At 34.9% G+C, this 24,008-nt stretch overlaps 1 protein-coding gene across 1 annotated transcript in view; it reads right to left on the bottom strand.

Annotated features, from left to right (window-relative positions):
* LOC114329840 (chromobox protein homolog 1) overlaps window positions 1–23,702 on the bottom strand; it is a 40,661-nt gene extending 16,959 nt beyond the window's left edge. Inside the window, exons 1-2 of the mRNA XM_028279097.2 lie at window positions 23,177–23,702; window positions 13,040–13,245 (exon numbers count right to left, since the gene is read on the bottom strand). Coding sequence (XP_028134898.1) covers window positions 13,040–13,245; window positions 23,177–23,301 — 331 coding nt within the window. The 5' untranslated portion in view covers window positions 23,302–23,702. The remainder of the gene's footprint in view (window positions 1–13,039; window positions 13,246–23,176) is intronic.
* Window positions 23,703–24,008: the final 306 nt, after the last annotated feature.

Genomic DNA, 24,008 nt, shown 5'->3' with positions numbered 1-24,008 from the left:
TCAACAATTACAAGGTAATATGCAAATTTCTCAACCATTAAACACATCTTACTCTCAACCCTTAAAGCAACCCCAATATACTAACCCACCTTCCACCTCATTAAATCAAACCGAATGGAAAACAGTCGAAAACTCCAACAAAAGACATCGAACTAGTCCAGACAAAAGAATTGTAAAGCAAACAAAAATAAACGATTACTGGCTGAACTCGCCGACTACCACTTCTAACAGATTCGAGGCACTAAATAGCGAGTCAAAAGATGATGAAATAAATGACCATGAAAGCACAAGTGAAAAAGAGAAAATAACCAAACCGCCTCCAATATTTATTAAGGGGGTTAAACACATACCCCCACTTATCGAATTACTAAACCAAATTGCTGAAAATAATTACGAATTAAAAGTTCTTAGCTCCGATCAAGTTAAACTTCAGCCAAAATCTGCTGACTACTATAGTACAATAACAACAGCCCTATCGGAAAAAAAGACAGAGTTTCATACTTATCAAATAAAAAACGAGCGCAGTTCAGGGTTGTTCTTAAGAACATGCATTACTCGATGGACAAAAATCTTATAAAAAAGGAAATAGAAGAGAAAGGCCACACTGTTAGAAACATTTGGAACATCAAACACCCTAAAACTAACGATCAGCTATCACTATTTTTCGTCGACTTGGAACCTTCTGATAATAATAGAAATATATATGACATTGAGTTCCTATTAAACCATAAGATTAAAATTGAACCACCGTACCAGAAAAGAGAGATACCACAATGTTCTAGATGTCAACGATACGGACATACCAAATCATACTGCCACCTTAGACCACGATGTGTAAAGTGCACAGGGGATCATGCAACAGAGCAATGCACTATTAAAGAAAGAAGTGCCAACGTCAAGTGTGTACTCTGCGAGGGAGACCACCCAGCAAACTACAAAGGTTGCAGGGTATACAAGGAGCTACAAACGAAAAAATTCCCAACGATTAGACCCAGGCCTAGCATGCCAATTAATCATGCACAACATGTCCAAGCAGGAGTTACCTACGCCCAAATCGTTAATAACTCACAACAAATTACGAATAGTAATACAAACCAAACAGAAGTAATTACTACCAATACTCCCGCCTCAAATGACATGGCTGAACTAAAGAATATGTTAAAAGTCCTGATGGAACAAATGGGTACACTGTTAAACCTTCTCACCACCGTCGTCACTAAATTAACAAAATGATCAAATTCTTGAAAATAGCTATTTGGAATGCCAACGGGCTAACAAATCATGCTCAAGAAGTTAAAGCTTTTATACTAATACACAACATCGACATAATGTTAATATCTGAAACACACTTTACAAATAGAAGCTATCTGAGAATTCCCAACTATGCAATATATAACACCAAACATCCAGATGGCACTGCACATGGAGGAACTGCAATCATAATTAAGTCATCTATAAAACACCACGAGTTAAATAAGTTTAAAAGAGACTATATACAAGCAACAAGTATTAGCATAGAAGACTGGAACGGTCCTTTAACAGTAACTGCAATATATAGTCCACCACGACATACTATAGCCAAAAATCAATACCAAGAATTCTTCAACACACTTGGAAACAGGTTTCTAGCAGGCGGCGATTATAACGCAAAACACACTCACTGGGGATCCAGGCTAATAACTCCGAAAGGTAGGCAATTATACATGGCAATGGAAACCAACAACCTTAAATACATATCTACTGGCGAACCCACATACTGGCCCACAGACACAAACAAAATTCCAGATTTGGTTGATTTCTGTGTGACTAAAGGAATACCACTTGAATCCCAGACAGCACAATCTTGTTTCGATCTTTCATCCGACCACTCTCCTGTCTTGGTCATGATATCTACGAATATCCTCGAAACACAACCTCCACCATATCTAAGTAGTAAATATACCAATTGGATTAAATTCCGGGCTATCCTTGATGAGAGACTGGACCTAAACATCCAACTAAAATCGGATGGCGAAATTGACGAAGCAGTAAATCAATTAAGTAGGACAATTCAGGAAGCTGGCTGGCAGTCAACACCTAAACAACCAAGAACAATCATACACAAAGATTTACCCAACGAAATAAAAGAAAAAATCGCAGAAAAAAGAAGACTAAGGAAAGTATGGCAAAGAACCCGTGCACCCCAGGATAAAAATAGATTAAACCAAGCTACAGCGCGACTAAAAACTTTGTTAAACAACAATAAAAACAACGACATAAAACGATATCTACAAAATCTATCTGCTACGGAAACCTCCGAATACTCGCTATGGAAGGCAACACGAAAGATTAACAGACCACAACTCTCTAATCCGCCTATCCGGGCCAGTAACGGACGATGGGCTAAAAGTAACAACGAAAAAGCTACAGTCTTTGCCAAATACCTGGAGGAAGTGTTCCAACCACATGCCCAAAACAACAACTCTGATGCAGAAGATAATATTCAATTGTATTTAGAATATCCATACCAACTAGAAGCACCGTTGGAGAAATTCACAGCCAAACAAGTTTTCAACAAAATCCAAACAGATATGAATCCGAAAAAGTCCCCAGGGTTCGACTTAATCACTGCAAGAATTTTAAAAGAACTTCCCAAGAAAGGCGTGCAATATTTGACACAGATTTTTAACGCAATTTTAAGAACTGGTTACTATCCCCTTTTGTGGAAAGTGGCACAAATCATCTTAATACCCAAACCAGGCAAGCCTGTAGAAGAAGTTAAGTCCTATAGACCTATCAGTCTACTTTCAGTGATGTCAAAGGTTTTTGAAAAACTCTTACTAGACAGATTACAGGCAATCCTCGTGGAAAAGCAGCTAATACCCAACCACCAGTTTGGATTTAGACAACAACATGCTACCACCGAGCAAATTCATCGAGTCTGCAATTCCATAAACAAAGCCTTAGAAGAGAAGCAATACTGCTCTGCAGCCTTTTTGGATGTCTCGCAGGCTTTTGATAAAGTCTGGCACACTGGCTTGCTATACAAAATAAGAAAAGTCCTTCCTCTCAACTACTTTCTAATCCTCAAATCCTATCTCTCCGACCGCCATTTCCTTGTAAAAGTTAAAGATCAGTGCACTAACTTATATCCAATCAACGCTGGAGTACCTCAGGGTAGTGTCCTTGGACCAGTTCTCTACCTACTCTACACAGCAGATCTTCCTACAAGCCAAAACATCATCACAGCCACATATGCAGATGACACAGCAATCATTGCAGCTCACTCAAACCCGTACATCGCCTCGCAACTGCTCCAGACAAATCTCGACAGTATAAATATCTGGTTACAAACATGGCGAATTAAAGTAAACGAAAGCAAGTCAGTACATATAACGTTCACTAATCGAAAAGATACGTGCCCAACCGTCTCAATAAATAATCAAGTACTACAACAAAAGGATGACGTGAAATACCTAGGTATGCACTTGGACCGCAGATTAACGTGGAAGAAACACATATTCACGAAAAGAAAACAGTTGGGTCTGAAACTCAATAAAATGTACTGGCTGATAGGAAAAAGGTCACAACTGAGTTTGTACAATAAAATTTTAGTATACAAGGCAGTGATTAAGCCAATATGGAGCTATGGTATCCAACTGTGGGGATCTGCGTCGAGATCCAATATCGACATCCTGGAGAGATTCCAATCGAAAACCTTGCGCATTATCACAAATGCACCGTGGTACATGCCCAATGAACACATCAATCGTGATCTCCAAATGAAGACTGTCAAAGAAGAAATTGCCAGTTACGCTCAAAAATACGACATCCGACTACAAAACCACCCCAACAGGCTAGCGAAGAACCTAATGAGACCCCAGGCAAACAGAAGGCTAAAGCGCCACACTCCAAGCGATCTACGAACAAGATTTTAAATTTTAAATTTTCAAAAATATTTTATTTATTATAGAGTTTTATTTATAGGGTTTTATTTATTAGTCACAAATAATTTTGTTAAGTACTAAAATTATGATTTTATAGGTTATTGTCACTGGACAGTCTCCTGCAAGTCTCTTTTAATTGTTAAACAATTTACTTATTGTAATCATTATTACAGATTGTAAATAAATGGGATGTTAAAAAAAAAAAAAAAAAATCTTATTGTGTTATAACACATCTTAGGCATATAGTATGTGTGTGTGAAAAGACGGCTTGGATGTAGGTCTGTTAGCCACAGATTTTTATTTTATTTTTACCTTAATTTAATAGTTTTGTTATATTTATACCTATTTCATTTAAATGACTATTTGTTTTTTTTCAAGTAATTTATGAGTAATTTAATTAAAGTCCTTTTACCCTGACGGCCGATATGCAATTAAGAGATGATCAGTGGGTCTCAAACAGTGGGGCGTTAATATTTAATTCTGATCGCTTGAAAAGTAAAATATTTAATTTGCTATATTTTATGTTCAGTAAGAATATTGGATTTTACTCTATCAAAGGCAAATAAAATGAATATAATATGTATATACAGGGCGTGTTAAAAGAAGTGGGACGGAATATTTCGAATACTCGAAATTATTTGTCAACATCAAATGTTCATTAAGATCTCTATTTTGCGTAGAATGAAAATTATACGAATGGTTTTGCATGCAGTAAAATTGGAAAATACTTGACAAGTTGCTGGTATGTCCAAATTTGAATAAAATACATCCAGGACTTTACTTTCTACAGACACTGTATTAAATATAACCTTGAAACAAACTGGCACTAAATCACTTCCGAGTTTTCAACAAAACAAAAGGTTGAAACAAGTGTAGTGATTGCAAAAACGGTTCGCATGTTTTAAATAAGATTTTTGCTGATTACGTATTTTGCTAAAATATTAAATCTAGAGTGCTATGTATTAAGAGTATAAGTCAAAAATGAAAATTTTTTATTAGGACTTTTCAAAGTCTTTTTTACCACTGATGAAATAACTATTACAACTAAATATCAAAATGGTGACGAAATATGATTAATAAATTAGTAATTAACTATTTTACTTTCTACTTTTTTAATACCTTATTAATGATATAATTCAAAATATAGAAGAATCCTGAAAAATCTATTTTATGACTTATACTCTTAGTACATAGCACGTTAGAAATAACACCAATGCAATTCACAACCGTCATTTAAATTTAAATTTGATCGACTTTGTCGATAACAGTGTCGTTAATAGATATTTTTAAATACCATGAATCATTTTCCAAGGATTGGGTGGATTTAAGAAATACATATTTACTAAACAATTTTTTTATGTGTATAAAGGAGATTATAATAATTATGACACATGATACTCCTTAAGGCGGAGATACATATGCGCTCTGCTCGGTGTGCGAGCCGCTCGCGCGCAGCGTATTCGTCAGATTAGTACGTGTTTTCAAGTGACGCACAAACGGCACGCACACGGCGCACCACGATCTAAATTCTGTCGGTTTTTCAACAAACGCTTTAATGGTTCGCAATATGTATTTGGACGGGTTTGCGAGTGGTTTGTTGGTTTTGGCGCGCATGAGTTGAATATTTGTTAGTAATGGAATGGTCGGAACTATCGGAAGGAAATTGATGTTTACCGTGGAAAATCATTATTGTGGGATCCTCAATAAAGAACCATTTAATTTAAAGAAACAACTTAAATCCGATCTGAACGGAAATAGAAGCTGAAATAAAAAAATGTACATGCGGACCTTTTTAAAAAATGTTAGTTCATTGTTGTACTAAAAATAATAAGATTTACTATTTTATTTGGGCATAAGCCACAATTCGAGTTTGAAATCAAGTTTACTTGACCTTTCGACTTTCACTTCGGAAATAGTTATCAATATCAAAAAAACATTCATAAGCAGATACATATTATGTGTCACCGGAAAGCGAAATAAGTAACGCACGACTTGGAAGACCCAATAGTTTTCTAACTTCGCTTCTGGTGAAGCAACGGAGTTGGAACAAGCAGATATATTATAATTGGGTCACCGGAAAGCCAAAAAGGTAACGCACAACTGGAAGACCCAATAGTTTTCTAACTTCGCTTCTGGTGAAGCAACGGAGTTGGAACAAGCAGATATATTATAATTGGGTCACCGGAAAACGAAAGAGGTAACGCACAACTTGGAAGACCCAATAGTTTTCTAACTTCGCTTCTGGTGAAGCAACGGAGTTGGAACAAGCAGATATATTATAATTGGGTCACCGGAAAGCCAAAAAGGTAACGCACAACTTGGAAGACCCAGTAGTTTTCTAACTTCGCTTCTGGTGAAGCAACGGAGTTGGAACAAGCAGATATATTATAATTGGGTCACCGGAAAGCCAAAAAGGTAACGCATAACTTGGAAGACCCAATAGTTTTCTAACTTCGCATCTGGTGAAGCAACGGAGTTGTAACAAGCAGATATATTATAATTATGTCACCGGAAAACGAAAAAGATAACGCACAACTTGGAAGAGCCTATAGTTTCCTAACTTCGCTTCTGATGAAGCAACTGAGTTGGAACAAGCAGATATATTATAATTGGGTCACCGGAAAGCCAAAAAGGTAACGCACAACTTGGAAGACCCAATAGTTTTCTAACTTCGCTCCTGGTGAAGCAACGGAGTTGGAACAAGCAGATATATTATAATTGGGTCACCGGAAAGCCAAAAAGGTAACGCACAACTTGGAAGACCCAATAGTTTTCTAACTTCGCTCCTGGTGAAGCAACGGAGTTGGAACAAGCAGATATATTATAATTGGGTCACCGGAAAGCCAAAAAGGTAACGCACAACTTGGAAGACCCAATAGTTTTCTAACTTCGCTTCTGGTGAAGCAACGTAGTTGGAACAAGCATATATATTATAATTGGGTCACCGGAAAACGAAAAAGGTAACGCACAACTTGGAAGAGCCTATAGTTTCCTAACTTCGCTTCTGGTGAAGCAACGGAGTTGGAACAAGTAGATATGTTATAATTGTGTCGTCGGAAAGCGAAAAAGGTAACGCACATCTTGGAAGAGCCTATAGTTTCCTAACTTCGCTTCTGATGAAGCAAATGAGTTGGAACAAGCAGATATATTATAATTGGGTCACCGGAAAGCGAAAAAGTTAACACAGGGCTTGGAAGAACCTATAGTTCTCTAATTTCGTTTCTAGTGAAGCTACGCAGTTGAAACAAGCAGATACATTACAATTGTGTCACCGGAAAACGAAAAAGGTATCGCATGACTTGGAAGTACCTATAGTTCTCTATTTTTGTTTCTGGTTGTAGGAACAAGCAGATATATTATGGTAGGGGAGCAAAGTATGCTAAATGTGCAGTCACTCGAGCGCTTTGGGGACCTATTGGGTTGTGATTATTAGGTCCTAAAACCGAAAAAGTTAAGTAAAATTTTCCATTTTAGTGGGGACTTCCCATTTTTTAATTTAATTTTCCATTTCCAACAATCTTTTTTCCGATTATAGCGCCATCTATCCATAATTCAAAAAATGTTTCGAATAAAAGTTGTTTATTTTTATACAAACAATCCAAATCTGCAATAAGAAACGGGGTCTACCATTTAAGATTTTAAAGTAACCCCCCACCTCACCTCCGTGGGGGGTCGTGTTTGGAACCATTCGATAGATTTTTCAAAAACATTGATAAAGTGTATTTTGCAGTTTTTCGATATGGTGTTTATTTTGCGAAAGATCGCGGGATTTGTATTTAAAATTTTGACCCCCCACCCCTCTCCGTGGGGGGGTCAAGTTTGGTATTTTTTGATAAATTTTTGAAAAATATTGAACACGTAGTTTTTAGTTTTTCAATCTGACGTTCATTTCGCGAAATATTCGCTTTTTTTTTGTGAAACTTTTTGACTCACCCATATCCGTCAAATCGTCATATTTTTGAAATATAGACTCTTTTGCATGTACTTAACTTACCTTACCTTAATCTGACAATTTCGAATATTTTAACGATAGATTTTTTTTCGGGCCCCCCTGAACGAACTCCCCTGTGTTAAGAGCCAATATATGGTGGAGGTACATCTGCAGGGTACCACGTTTCTCCCCATATGATAATCTGACGCGCTCGAGTAACTACAAAAAACCCCGCTTGGGCTCCCCTACCATTATATTTGTGTTGCCAGGAAGCGAAAAAGGTAGTTCCCGAAATGTTCCCAAACTGTGGCTTATTCCACATAAAATAGTAAATTGCATAAGATGACACAAGAAAATAGTTTCAGAACAATACCAAAATAAGATGTAGTAGAAGTACAGGACAGAGACATGATTATCTACAATTACTAAACGTTCGTAAGTTTCCTCTGGATCGTCAAAATGAAAAATTTTAACGAACAATAACCGCGCCACGAACGCGCGGCGCACACACGGCGCGGAGTTCGCGGCGCGGATATGTATTTCCGCCTTTATATTTTTTAAATAATATGGTTTTGTAAAGGTATTCGCGGTGTGCAAGTACTTGGAAGGGAAACGAGAAACGACCGTGCGCGAGTCGCGGAGAAATATTGCAACTATCTTAAATAATTCATATTGTCAATTGAAATTGTCAAATTGACGTATATTTCATACCTTCTGTCATTGAAGCAGAAAAATTATATATTGCTCCACAATACTGATATGATATGCAATTATTATATAAAGGTAAATTTAATTAATTGTATTTTGCTTGCAGTACTGCATTTTAATAACTAATTTTATTTACTACATACAATTGCTTATGTTTGCATAACATAACCTGCATCTTATTTTTTCTTATTATTTTTTTGGACTAAGGCCTTGACAATTATCCAGCAACCAGGACTAATATAATTGGCCAATATAATTAAAAGTGCGAATAAAAGTACACAAGAGCGTAGAAATAGAGGTCGCTTTGCCGAACTTGCACGGTCCCAATAACTGATTATTGGCTAAACCTACATTATACGATACGACACAAGAATTTAAAAAAAATTAACATGTAAATTCACTGTTTAAATAAGATACAGTACAGTAAAACCTCGATATAACGGACTAATTGGGGGGACGGGATGTCCGTTAAAGCCGAAAGTCCGCTGTATAAAAATAGGTTTAAAATCAATCAATTTTTTTTTAAATTTTGTAGGCAAGTACTGCATTTAGATACAGTGTACAAATCTGTAACTTAATAAAGGAATAAAGTTTTTTTCGCTAATTTTTTACTTCATCTAAAAAATTTCTGCAAAATACTCATTTGGTTGACAAAATTATTCACTGATTCATGGGTTGAATAAGCGATGTATTTTTGCCATCTTCTGAATTTAGAATATTTTAAGATGGATTAGCAGGAGCTTTGTCTAAAATCAATAAACATTTCAACTCTTTAGGAGGTATTACCAGTTTCTTCTCTTGAAATTGTCTCACTGCAGGTACAAATCCTTTAAAAACCAATTTTTTAAAATATCTCTGGTGAACCATGCCCTATTAGAGCTATAATATGAAAGGGGCAGATGATGCCTTTTGATGATTATATCTTTGGCAATACCACATTATAAAGAGGGACAGTAGAACCACTCTCCGAAAAATTGGAAGTAAAATCTGTAGTCGCGCATGGTGACCGCGCAATGTTCTTAGTCGCTTTTGCCCCACTCTCGCATTGCTAGTCGCATAGAAACGTACGGATTTTAACAGGGAAAACCCGCATCCACCACTGGTGAATAACCAATTGCCTATTGCCGGTATTCTTGGGATCAAAGCGCCGACAGAGGAGTGGTTTTACTGTGGAAACTCTATATTCTGTGGCAATACTAGGTTTACGAGATTTACCAACAATTATTATAGTAGTCAATCCATGCGATCCATCGGCGTTAGCACAACGCAGTGCCGAGATCTTGTTCTTGTTGTTTTTCCTTCTAGAATTCGATTTTTCATATTTTTTGCATTAATTTTTTTTTTACATTTGATGTGCTTTTTGTCCGTTATATCCGAAGTCCGTTAAATAGAGGTCCGTTCTATCGAGGTTTTACTGTACGCTGGAATACGTGTTTCCCCCTCCTTAATAACCTATTTATTTCTAGCACATAAGCAACACACTCGGACAGGTTGATTTTTAAAATAATCAAAGTATATTATAACATCAATGTTTCGAACTTTACGCGATCCCTCTTCGGGTGACAGGCAAAACTTTGATTTTATTCTAAATGGGAAAGTACATCATGTGATAGCTTATTTAAAAGTGTTTGAAATATTAATTACAAAAATGTATAATACTTTAATCCTTTTTAAGAGCGTAGGCGCAAAATTTCGATCGAATTGTATTTAAACGCATTCATTTTTTTTTTCGAATCCTGAGAAAACTAATAAGTATTTTTGAAAAATTTAAACGCAGAATAAAAGATTACATTATTACCGAGGGCTGAAAGTCCCTTAGAATAAACAAAAATTTCTTTTGAATTATATATTTGAAATAAAAAATCCGACTAAATTTTCTTTTTTTTTCACCCCTGTGACTTATTAATAATCATTATAGAAGTTCTCAGGGATTTTTGACCCTCGATAATATTGTAATATTTCATTCTGCGTTTAAATTTTTCAAAAATACTTATTAGTTTTCTCAGGATTCGAAAAAAAATTTCATTTCACAAACATTTCACAATATTTCGACCGACATTTTGCGCCTACGGTCTCAAAAAGGATTGAAGTATTATACATTTTCGTAATCAGTCTTTCAAAAGCTTTTAAATGAGGTGTCACATGATGTACTTTCTCATTTAAAAAAATCAAAGTTATCACTGTCACCTTAAGAGGGACCGCGTAAAGTTCGAAACATTGATGCTATAATATACTACGATTATTTTAAAAATCGACCTGTTCGAGCGTTTTGCTTATGTGCTAAAAATTAATAAGTTATTAAGGGGGGTAACACTTATTCCAGCGCACTATATATTGCGTACTATTGCAATAAAATATTAAAACGAATAAACGAAAACTTGTTGAGTAGTGCTGATTGGCACAACAGACCAGTAAAATGTTATTCATACAGATAGTGTAAAATATATCACCGCTTATCTAGTCCGCTAGTAATAAAGTTATCAGTATTTAATTGCAAAGCGGTCTCCTTAGATGGAAAATACTTTATATCCATTGCATGACAACTTAACTTAGTAGATATTCTATACTAATTGGAAAATACACTTGTGTTTGTCGTAAATTGTAATATAATTGGTCTACATATCTCTCGTTAATTTTGCATTCAAAAAAATATGATTCAAATCTTTAATCGAAACATTTTCACAAAAGCAAACTGATGAATTAACTATTCCTTATTATCCTCTTCTCTTTGTTTTTTATGTAAATGATTTAGCTTTAAACATTACAGATAACAATCAGAATACTCTTATTGTGGAATTTGCAGATGATACTAACATTTTAACTATAGGGTCATCCTTGAATAATTTATTGAATATCGCTAATAATAGATTAGATAAAGCACATAGATGGCTCAATATGAATAAACTCATACTGAACAAAGAAAAAACAAATTATATCTGTTTCGTCACTAAAACAAATAATAGTACCTTACCAGAAACTGTCTCAATTCAATCGCAAATGGTTACTCTAAACCAAAGCACAAAATTTCTGGGGGTACATATTGACCAAAATTTAGATTTTGGAGTGCATATAGATGAGATCTGTAACAGGTTGGCATCTATCTGCTACTCTTTCAGAATAACAGCAAATTATTTGGACGAAAAATGTAAACGAGTTGTATATTTTTCAAACTTTCATTCTGTACATTCTGTAATGCGATTTGGAAAAATTTTCTGGGGGGGGGAGTAGTAGCGCTGAACAGGTTTTTGTATTACAAAAAAGAGCAATCAGAACTCTACTTAACTTGAAATACAGAGATTCGTGTAGAGGTAATTTCAAAAAGCTCAACATACTAACAATGGCTGGAACATACATATATGAATGCTTACTTTTCATTTTTAAAAATAAGACATAAATTCTTGAAGCACATAACAAACCATAATACTAATACACGAAACAATCTCATAAACTATAATATACCAATACATAGACTAACAGCATCTGAAAAAACCACAGAATATGCCTGTATTAAATTCTTTAATAAACTGCCTTACAGCATCAAAATAGAAACTGACATAAATAAATATAGAAAGTCTGTTTAACAGTTGCTCATATACCTTGAACCGTACAAAGTGGGAGAGTACCTTCAAGCTGACCTGCAGGGAGACTGAGGGCTCTTATCTGAATCTAAATGTCACTGTTATTGTTATTATATTTTAATATTACTTTTATGTTAAGTGTAGGTTGTTACAGCAACCATTATAATTTGTAATTGACACCATTCTCTCTATTGACAATTTATATTTGTATGTAACTTGTGAATCCTGAGAATAAAGCTTTTTTCTATTCTATTCTATTCCTAATTTGTGCAGATGTGCCTGTGCCTCATATTTTCCGTGTCGAGTTTTCTGACAATAGTAGAAATATCTCGCTTTGGCAGGTTATACTTAAAAATATACATTAGGTTGCGAAGAAAGTTCTTGATGTAAAGAAAAATATAAATTTTTTGACATGCTTGAAATATTTTTCCATATTTTTGTCGATAAGATCTGAGTTGGGATCTCGCCTTTTTTATTGCATCTTTGGCCAACCAACCCACTTTCTCATTACCCAGTATACCGGCATGTCCTTTTGCCCATATAAATACCACTTCCACTTTAGACAAATTATTTTTTATATTACATAAAATTTTTGATTTATACGAACTAAAATCAGTGTTTTCAATTGTGCAGATCTGGAGTTTGTTATTATCACAGCTTTTTTAATATTATTCTCTTTGATCCATTCTAGATCAAAGCGGTGGAGTGTTGCCATATGCATGGAGGGAGGAGGTGAAAGAAAATAAAACAGGCATTTAAACTAAAACTGAGAATGAAGCTTAAAAAGAATATTAAACAAATACAACCAATATTTTTTCACCAATACTTAATTTTTAATCCCTATAAGTATATTTTAAATCATGAACATAATAAATATTATAATCCTTAATATTTACCTGACGTATCTGTAGCACCAATAATTTTTTCAGGTTCTAGACCTCTGTCAAATCCATGGGTTTTTTTATCATCTTTCCCACGTTTTTCTTCCACTTTTTTCTTATTTTTACTCTTTTCTTTCTCCTTGTTCATTTCATATTCTTTAATGAGGCTGGGGCAGTCCAAATGTCCTTCAGGTTCCCAAGTATTGTCTTTATGATCGTATCTGTAAATTTATAAATAATTTTTTATCATATCATGTAAGACTTAAATCACATTAAATATTTTGCAAACAATTATATTACAATAACTCCTTAATAATAACAGGTTGAATATATATGTGTACAATAAACGCTGTACCTCTATGCATGCTAAAACAGGTGTTCAATTGAGTCACCAACATACGTTTCTATTCTTTGCTAGAAGTGACTCCTATGTTTTGTATGCATGCTTTTAGTTGTATGATTGAATAAAGACCTTAAATTCCATTGTTTACCTGCTCCAAAGAAACATTTAGTTTTAACTGATTATTTTGAAAATACAGATATGGTTAACAGGTAATGGATTGCAGATACTTAGGTGTGGAAATATCTAGCGACAGGCATCTGTGGCAAGAATCAAAACAGCAGGCAATGAAAGCAGCGAGAATATCTGGTTTCCTGAGGGATATAATCTGGCGGAATAAATATATGAGCACCGAAAGCAAAGTCCGCATTTATAAGACATGTGTTAGACCCGTACTGACATACGCAGCTGAGACAAGGGCCGAGACAACAAAGACCAAACAGATAATGAGAACAACAGAGATGAAAACCCTAAGATCCATAAGAGGTATCACACTCAGAGATAGAGTACGAAACGAAGACACATTGAGAGAGCTGGGCGTTCAGGACGTAGTGAGATGGACAAGAGCGCGACGACGCATGTGGAGGGACCACGTAGATCGGATGGACCCTGAACGTATGGCGCATTGGGCGAGGACACAGAAGCCCAACACCAAGCGACCCATAGGAAGACCCAAAAAACGATGGTACGAGAGTTGGAGCTCCGGATCGCAGCAAAGACTGTAACAGAAGAAACAGGACATAGTCCTATTACAAGAAGAAGAAGAAGAAGAAGAAGATATGGTTAATCAATTAACCCCTTAACACTAGAATCACCAACATTTTTGCATACCTAGAAGCACCGGAGCGGTCAAGATGATGGGTATTAGAATTTTCTATCGCCAGTTGTTTTCGTATCGTTTTTTAATTGAAAAGAAACCTATATTGAGTTAATACCTACTAACAAAAGACATTTAGTTAATTTAAATAAATTATTTAATTATTTAAGCACAATTTATGTAGTAACAAATGTTTTTAATTTTGCTTGTACAAGACCTACACACAAATTTTTTAAATAGGTAGGTATATGACTTTCACATGTTTAATTTTAGTTTTAGTTCCCAGTTTTCCACTTCTTCTTCTTCAGGTGCTATCTCTTCTACGGAGGTTGGCAATCATCATAGTTATTTTAATTTTTGAGTCAATAGCTCAGAATAGTTGTTTTAAGCTGCATCCAAACCATTCCCTCAGGTTCCTCAGCCATGAAATTCGTCTTCTTCCGATTCTTCTTCTGCTATCTACCCATCTATGCATTATGAGTCATGGGGTGCCATACTTTGTCGCTCCGCATCACATGTCCGAGATATTGTAGCTTTTGTCACTGCCTACGTTTATTATTTGATTAAGGTGTTGGTGTTGTATCTCTGATTTGTTTCCGTTGATGTTGGCCTGCCCTTAGTCAGATGATCTTGTCGCAATTCTTCTGCTCACTGAAGTAGGAAAGTTTGCTCAGATATTTGACAACCAGTAACTTCCTATACAGAATCGAAGCATTTCTTCCTACCATATCTAAGATATTAAAAAAAGGATGCAACGGCCATCTTCTTGAAGCTGATTTGGTTGAGCACTGTATGGCCATCTGATCTACAACGTCCACTCCGTATTTTGTATGGTTATAGTAGGTAATGGTTTTAGGTTTCTCCTTTTTGTCTATGCCTATTTCAATATTGTTTGAGTATAGAGAATTCAGCACTAGAACATTTTTGATCATTTTTCTGTGGTACACCTGATTTCCCAGGTTAGCTCAAGTCTTCATGTATGAAAATTTTTGATTTGTATAATTCCATCTTTTCGTTTTTTATTGACAGAGGAATATCCTTTCTTGCTCGGTTTATTGTTCCAGTACTGCTGGTAGCCTTCTTTCGTAATACTTTTTATGTGTCGTGACATTTCTTCCCTTATTCATAAACGGGCCCATTCATAAATGGGCCCCACGGCTAATTACATGTTAACCTAGAAGTTGATTGTCTGGTTGTTGTTCTTCTTTCTGTAGGTAAGGAAATCCGTGCAATAAATAGTTGGACTAGACATTAGCTGTAAGCCAGAATTTGATTCCAAACTTATCGGGTTTATATGCCATGTACTGGGTGAAGTGACATCTTGCCTTTGTGGGAAAAAGCTGTTCGTCAATAAATATATTTTAACCAGTTGTAGGTGTAGCAAAATATACAATTCTCTATAAATAAGTTCTAGTAATAAGTAAATAAGTAATAAGGACCGCATTTTTTCTAGGTAGACAAACATTTTCAAAAAGTAATTACACTAATTACCTACCTGCAAACGAGAACTTTTAACCCTTAAATAGATGTAGCAAAGTCCCAAATTTTTAAGTTTCTAGAATAACTATGAATAAGTAGTAATACAGAGGGTCAAAAATAGAAAGCAGTCAAAATGACTGCCCTAGTGCTTCTAGGTACCTATATATTAACACATCTCAAAAAGTAATTACACTAAGGACCTGTAAAAGTCCTAAATTATCAACTTTCTAAAACAACTAGGAATAAGTAATACAAAGGGTCAAAAATAGAAAGCAGTCAAAATCTGGTGCTTCTAGTGTTAATGCACAATTTTTTTGAAAAAGACCGGCCAAAAAAAATCAATTTATTTTTAATGTAAAAGATGATCCTAGTGCCCCGGTGAGTCCAAATAATACTTGCATTTATCCGATTACTGAAATAATCGTCACCAAACTGTCACTGGACGATCACAATTTTTGTTGGAATAATCGGAAGGGCGATGCAATGCTCAGTTTTTATGGTCTAAGATGCAATGAACGATAATTTTTTTGTTAGAACACATTTTGTTTACTGCGCAGGACCGTAATATATACATACATTGAAAAATGAGCGAATCAGAATATAAATACGCAAATCTATAAGAAAGCGGCTTACAAGGAAGAAATAAGTCGTAAGTGATAAGTAGAAAAAGATTATATTTTATACTTGAATAAGTAAGTGTTATAGCCTACAATCCCATGAAAATGATAAATATCAATAAACCTATTGTTTTTTTGATTTCACATTAATATTTTCAAATTTTGATTGCATTCGAGTGTGAAAAATTATAGCAACATAAAAATACAACGCCGCTGGAATTATCTTGAGTGTGCACAGTTTGGCCAGTTTAGCACGCTCGATTTAACTTGAGTCTGCACGTTAAGGGATTAAAAGGCTGGGAAACTGTATTCACATTAAAGTACAGTGAGAAAAATGAAAGAATACCCATGAAAGAACACATAAAACACGCTGTATTTTGCTGTCACCATGTCACAAAGAAAATTGCCCAGGGCAAGTACATGTAACAATAATTATTACATGTAAATGTATGCGTTACTTGCGCTGGCCAATTTTTTGTGTTACACGCTGACAGGAAAATACAGCGTGTTTTATATGTTCGTTCATGGGTATTCTTTAATTTTTCCTACTGTATGTTTATTCTAACATAAGAGTTAACTGCATATTAAAAGGTGATTATTATATACTGTCAGATAATTTTATTTAACACATTCGCTACAAACCAACTCATATATGAGCCACATCGATTTTTCTCATTGACCAGTGTCTCATCCTTGAGCCAGGAATTGTACTGCATATACCAGCAATATAAATAGATGCTCTATCTATAAGGACAAAACTTAAATACCCCTTGGCAACGGATGTGTTAAGGTTAGCAAAGGGAATTGCATTTTGCCTTAAACATGCAACTTTTGTTAGCAAATCTAAATACAGTAAAACCTGCCATATCCGGATCAATGTGGCGACAGACCGATCCGGATATGAAAAAATCCGGATATCAAGACCACTACTTCTTTTACAGTCTCTGAAACGTTTTCTCCTTCATATATTCCAGTAATCAACGCCGTCAATAACTTTCGTCGATAGACACGTTTTATAGATTCCATAATACATTATTTCGCCATCTTTTAGTTCCTTTTTTAGTGCGTTGTCCAACAGCAGGATTGCCTTTCTCGGTAGATTTCGGTAGATCCGGACAACGCAGAACCGTCCGGATATGGGTAGGTCCGGATATGAAAGGTCCGGATATGGCAGGTTGTACTGTATACTTAATTATCTTTCTTGATGAAGTGAACTCTTGTGTTAGGATAAACGTGTTTTAGCTTTAATACAGTTTTCCAGCCTTTTAATACGACTTTTCAACGCTTCCCATTTGTTTCGATCTTCTGTCATATGTTGTATAATCCGTGTATAATATTAATATTACATATGACAGCAACTCGAAACAAACGAGAAGCGCTGGAAAGTCCTATTGATCAAATCTCTTTGTTATCAAAATAATCAGTTAAAACCACATAAATTTTTTTTTGGAGCAGGTAAACAATGGAATATAACATATGGTCTTTATTTTTATGACTTTTACTATTACATTCAATTACAGCACATATAAATATTTAAAAAATTTTAGCAAGTTGATTTTTTTCATTGATATTATGTACAATTTCATTAGAAAACGACTTTTTTGACAGATATACGGAACTTTTCTATATAATATATTGTAGACTACAGTGGAGTATGACTGGATCGCAGACATGAAACTTTGGCAATGTGGAGAGGTAAGAGTACAGGTTAGCCCACTATAGTAGACCACAGTTATTAGCATTGGCTTTCTGTCAGATTAGGGAGTAGATAGAGTTTTGTTCTTCTAAGGTTGATTCTTATTATGTAATTACTTTCCTTGTTACTGTTAAGCGGCCCATAAATTGCGTTCTTGCTCGACAGTTTTGTTCGACGAGCAAGTCTGTTCAAATAAAAATGATTATTCCATCATTTTTGCAAGCGAGCAAGAACGACAGTTTTCAACGCACACACTTCCGTTTTGCATCATTTTTGTTCAAACAGACTTGCTCGTTGATCAAAACTGTCAAACAATAACGCATTTTGTGGTCCGCTTTATGCTTATCACATTTGCATTGAAAGATGGTAGCTACAATTATTCTTAAGAATAAAGAGAATAAATTAAGTCAAATCCCACAACACATTTAAAATTTATCCTATCCCAAATGAAGACCATATTACTATTCTTCCCCCAGTTTATTATCATACCAATAATAAATAGTTTGAGATCTGCATGAGACAAACCAGTAAGATCTCAACGTATGATACCAAATGTCAAGAATTGCACTTATCAGTGCTTGCATTTATATTTAACATATCTGTATACCAGATTAGAACTGGCAGCACGAAAAACGAGGTTCAGAAATGGCTGATAAGGAATCCTCAGAAAAAATAGGGTCACTAAAGGGCAAATCCAGACTAAAAAAATAATCAAAAATATTGATAAAAAACTCTCAAACAATTTGATAACCCTCAATAAACGAGACATCAAAACGGTCACTAAAATGATGACTGGACATTGCTGTTTAACACATTCGCTGCCTATTGAAGAGGATGGAACTCGGCTAGGAGCCATTTTATTGAATGTCACCTTACTAAAGTAACCATATCACTTGCCAGTGCGTAAACGACACCTTTTTTTTTTTTTTGGGAAGGAGGAAATCTTCATAAGACCGTCAGGGTAGACCGCAGCACCCCAAGAAATTAGTGTTCTGCCCTCTACCCTGGTGTGTGGGATTCAGTCCGCTTGCCCGATTCAGACACCCGTGAAGCCGAGCGAATCAATCGTGAAAACGCAACTGCCTACCCACTAAAACCCCCTCATTCCAGCCGTGGACACCCGGTACGTATTCTTAACAAACGTTACTTCAGATGCCCCGCTGCTGACCCTATCTCTACTCCATGTCGGTGGAGCCGACTGTGAGGAGTAGTTATTCTTTTATTGGTTCTAGAAATAAAACATTGAGTACTGTGTACAAAAAGAAGAGTATATGAAAAAAGTTAAAATAAAACGAAGTGTACACAACTGAAATAAAATAAAGTAAGATAAAATAAGTATTCATAAAACATTGTAAAGATAAAAGTGTATAGATAAAGGTGTATAAGTAAAAGTAAAAACGTAAACGACACCTGACTGAAGTAACCAAACCACATGCTGGTGCGTGATCGGCAGCGAATGGGTTAAGAAACCACCTATACCAGTGGTTCTCAATCTTTTTGAGTCATATACCACCAAATACTTTTAATTATATTTTTGGTACCACTTAACTGACATACCTATCTAGCTAGGCGATCTAATTAACTATAATAGTGGTGCTGATTTTGGCTGTTTTTGAATTTTGTGTACCACCTCAAATATTGATATGTACTACCAGTGGTACATGTACCACAGATTGAGAACCGCTGACCTATACAAACTAAGTAAGATGAATGAACCATGGTGCAAAAAGTGCGAAATGGAAGAAGAGACTGTCATACACTAGAGATGTTGAAAAAGTATCTATTCGTTACAAAGTACTCATTACTTATGAATACCGAAAGTAACGATTACTATACAGAGAGGCAAATCTTCACTTTGATTACTCTGATTACTTCGTACCAAGCGTATCAGAGCATGTAACGACTATTGTATCTACTTTGATTACTCTGACTACTTCGTACCAATCGTATCAAAGTGAGCAACCACTATTGTATCTACTGTATCTATTAAATTTAAATTGTATATACATATCATAAAATATCTCAATTTTAACTGTATATTAGGGTTACCTAATTTTTTTTTTTTGAATAAATTCTTCTTCTTCTTCTACTTTGATTACTTCGTTACTTCATACCAATCGTATCAGAGCAAGTAACGACTATTGTATCTACAACCAGTACACTTGATTACTTTCTACCAATCATATCCCAGTGAGTAAAAATAGATCAGTGAAGGTTGTTGTTATATCGGAATACCTATACAAAATATAGTCTAAGAGCTAGTGAACCTTTTGACTAACGGTCGTCCTGTAAGGCTAGAAATTTGTAGAGTGATAATTCATAGCACACCAAAGCTAAAAACCATGACCTGGCAGGCCTCAGCGGTGCACGTGTATCTACCAGGTGAATCGAAAAGTGCAAATTTAGGGGGTAAAATAAACTTTCTCCTGTAAGGTTTAAATTTAAGTATGTGTTTGAGTAAGTCATTTAAAAGAAATGTGTAAAATGACAGGCGATTCTGAAGAGCATAAGACCTTGCCAGGCGAGGGGAAAGATTAGGGGTTTTTCCTAAATTTATTTTTTTTGCATCGAACAAATTTTTTTTAAGTTTTTTGAATCATTCCAAACAGAAAAGGTCTTTGGTGATTTTTCTCTTAAGTTAATAGTTTTTGTTATATAAGCGATTGAAAATTTTGAAAATTGCGAAATCGACCATTTTTAACCCCAAATCGGATATTTATCTAAAAATCTCAAAGTTGCCAAGGTAGGTAGATATTCTTTAAACATTGATTGATGAAATCCCAAAGAGTTTTTTGCAATACAATATCGGAAACCCCTTTGTTTTTTAATTGCTAATCAAGCGGACGCTTCACTGTAGTATAAGTGAGGACGTTTGAGTTGGCATAAATTCATTATCTCGAGAATTGGCAAATTTCAAGAGCAATCTTCAGACAGGTCGATTTTTATTTTTAAATTAGGACTTTTTGGCATATATATAATACTAGTGACGTCATCCATCTGAGCGTGATGACGTAATCGATGATTTTTTTAAATGAGAGTAGGGGTTGTGTGATAGCTCATTTGAAAGGTTATTTAATTCTCTATTCACTAATATAAACAATAACATAATTATTTATACAGGGTGTACAAAAAAATTTTTTTTATTAAATTAACTTTGATTAAATTTGACAAATAGAAGAAAAAATTTTTTTTGTACACCCTGTATAAATAATTATGTTAATGTTTATATTACTGAATAGAGAATTAAATAACCTTTCAAATGAGCTATCACACAACACCTACTCTTATTTAAAAAAATAATCGATTACGTCATCACGCCCAGATGGATGACGTCACTAGTATTATATATATACCAAAAAGTCCTAATTCAAAAATAAAAATCGACCTGTCTGAGGATTTCTCTTCAAATTTGCCCATTCTCGAGATAATGAATTTATGCAAGCTCAAACGTCCTCAATTATACTACAGTGTAGCGCCCGCTTGATTAGCAATTAAAAAAACAAAGCGGTTTTCGTTATTTTATTGCAAAAAACTCTTCGGGATTTCATCAATCAATGTTTAAGGAATATCTGCGTACCTTGCCAATATTGAAATTTTTAGATAAATGTCCGATTTGGGTTAAAAATGGCCGATTTCGCAATTTTCAAAATTTTCAATCGCTTATATAACAAAAACTATTAACTTAAGAGAAAAATAACTAAGGACCTTTTCTGTTTGGAATGATTCAAAAAGCCTAAAAAAAATTTGTTCGATGCAAAAAGAATAATTTTAATAAAAACCCCTAATCTTTCCCCTCGCCTGGCAAGGTCTTATGCTCTTCAGAATCGCCTGTCATTGTACACATTTCTTCTAAATGACTTACTCAAACACATACTTAAATTTAAACCTTACAGGAGAAAGTTTATTTTACCCCCTAAATTTGCACTTTTCGATTCACCTGGTAGATACACGTGCACCGCTGAGGCCTGCCAGGTCATGGTTTTTAGCTTTGGTGTGCTATGAATTATCACTCTACAAATTTTTAGCCTTACAGGACGACCGTTAGTCAAAAGGTTCACTAGCTCTTAGACTAATACCTACCTACCGAGAAATACGATTCTCGATATGATTACCGGTACTCAAATACAAAAATAACAAAAGTAATCATAGTAATCAAATCATTTTTATCCCTTAAACAGATTGGTGAAGGTCGTTGTTATATTCTCGATATGATTACCGGTACTCAAATACAAAATTAACAAAAATCATAGTAATCAAAGTAACGAAACTGTAAATGATTACTTTATACTGATGATTCCCAACCTTTTATGTTTGGCGACCCACCTTCTGATGTTTTCTCATGTTCGCGACCCATCTCTCACCCATGATGATACGCAATTCTGTACTCTGTCCGCCACTCAACTACTGTAAGAGCCACTCCATGATCCACCTGAAATTTGCCCACGACCCATCGGTTGGGAAACGCTGCTTTATACAAAAGTAACGATTTGTAACGAATACTCGAAAGTAACTATAATCAACATCACTATCATACACTACTATGCCATTGCAATGTGCTATGCCACTATGGCAGCGTTTCCCAACCAGTGGGTCGCGGGGCGAATTTTAGGTGGTTCACGGTGTGGCTCTACAGTAGCTGAATAACGTACATATATATCATCATGGGTGAGGGATGGGTCACGAATATGAAAAAACATCAGAAGGTGGGTCGCCAGACATAAAAGGTTGGGAACCACTGCACTATGGCATAGTAGTGTATGTGGTGTTGGCCTTCGCCAAGGCCACAGAACTGATTATGAGTTTAAAGAAAAAACAAGGTATAGTACAAAGGAAGAAGACTGAAAGACAAAATTTTCTATTAAGATATTTACAGCTGATACAGCTCCATGGAACAGTAAGATTTATCGACATTAATTCCCTATTTGAGTTAAATTCATTAAATATTGCATTATATTCATAATAGTGAATTATAGACAAAATATTTGCAAGGACACTGAAGAAAACTATAAATATATTAAGTACTATTTTCTGAGAAAAACCCAGAAAAACAAAAACGGACCATCTGAAATAGTAGATACAATAAATTTTTGTTATCTATTTGCTGTAAATGTTATAAAATATAACAAACTTTTCCCTAAATAAGGATAGAGTAAAGAGAAGCTGTTAAAATATTCTGGTTATGTTTCAGAAATGAATCTCTTACCCAATCCATTTCAACAGATATTCTTTTACCCCTGAGGCATTAATTCTGCTGTCTATAATTTTTTCAACAGTGTATTCCTCTATAGGTTCATCAGGGTCTGGAGAGGTTTTTCTGCTTTTGCTCATTTTTTGGTTTTTTAACTTTGTGACCTTTGTGTAGCAACTCTAACCTTAAATGCAAAAATGCCGAAATCTTGCAATGGTGTAAAGAACTGTGAATATTTCCTTTTAAAGCAGGACAAAACTTGATGCACGCGCGCTAATATCAACCACTTTGTCTAAAAAATTATACACTCAAATAAAATGTTGACATACCATACCATTAACAAAGCGCGCGCGTTTTTAATAAACAAAATGGAGACACATTTTTACAGCAATTCAGCAATTTTTACCAACTAACCCACCACATGTCAATTATAATCACAAAAGAACTAAAAAAAATATCCTAAATTCCTAAAACACTATATTGATACAATGAGTCCGCGAGATATACTATAGTTAGTGTTTCAAACACTTAATTGAATATTGAATGTGAATGTTTTTTACTGATTTATGAAACACTTGTAAAATGGATTTTCTTTTACCATTTTTAATGTATCCAACCATTCGCTATCTTGTTCTGCATACCATTTATTATTCCGAATTGAACGAATAGTAATCTATTATTAAATAAATCATACCATTTAATTCTAAACAATAGTAAAATGAAAATGCCTTTCCATTTATGGTTAAAAAACGGATAGAAAGAAAATCAAAAATCAGTAAAATTCAAGATAGTTCCAATTTCCAATCCAAAGTTGTCAAATGAACAAGTACAGTGTTGCCTGATTTAT

This window comes from Diabrotica virgifera, chromosome 7 (assembly GCF_917563875.1).
Source record: "Diabrotica virgifera virgifera chromosome 7, PGI_DIABVI_V3a".
NCBI classification, from domain to species: Eukaryota; Metazoa; Arthropoda; class Insecta; order Coleoptera; family Chrysomelidae; genus Diabrotica; species Diabrotica virgifera.
Note: the sequence above shows the minus strand (reverse complement) of the source record. Positions and strands in the feature narration are given on the sequence as shown.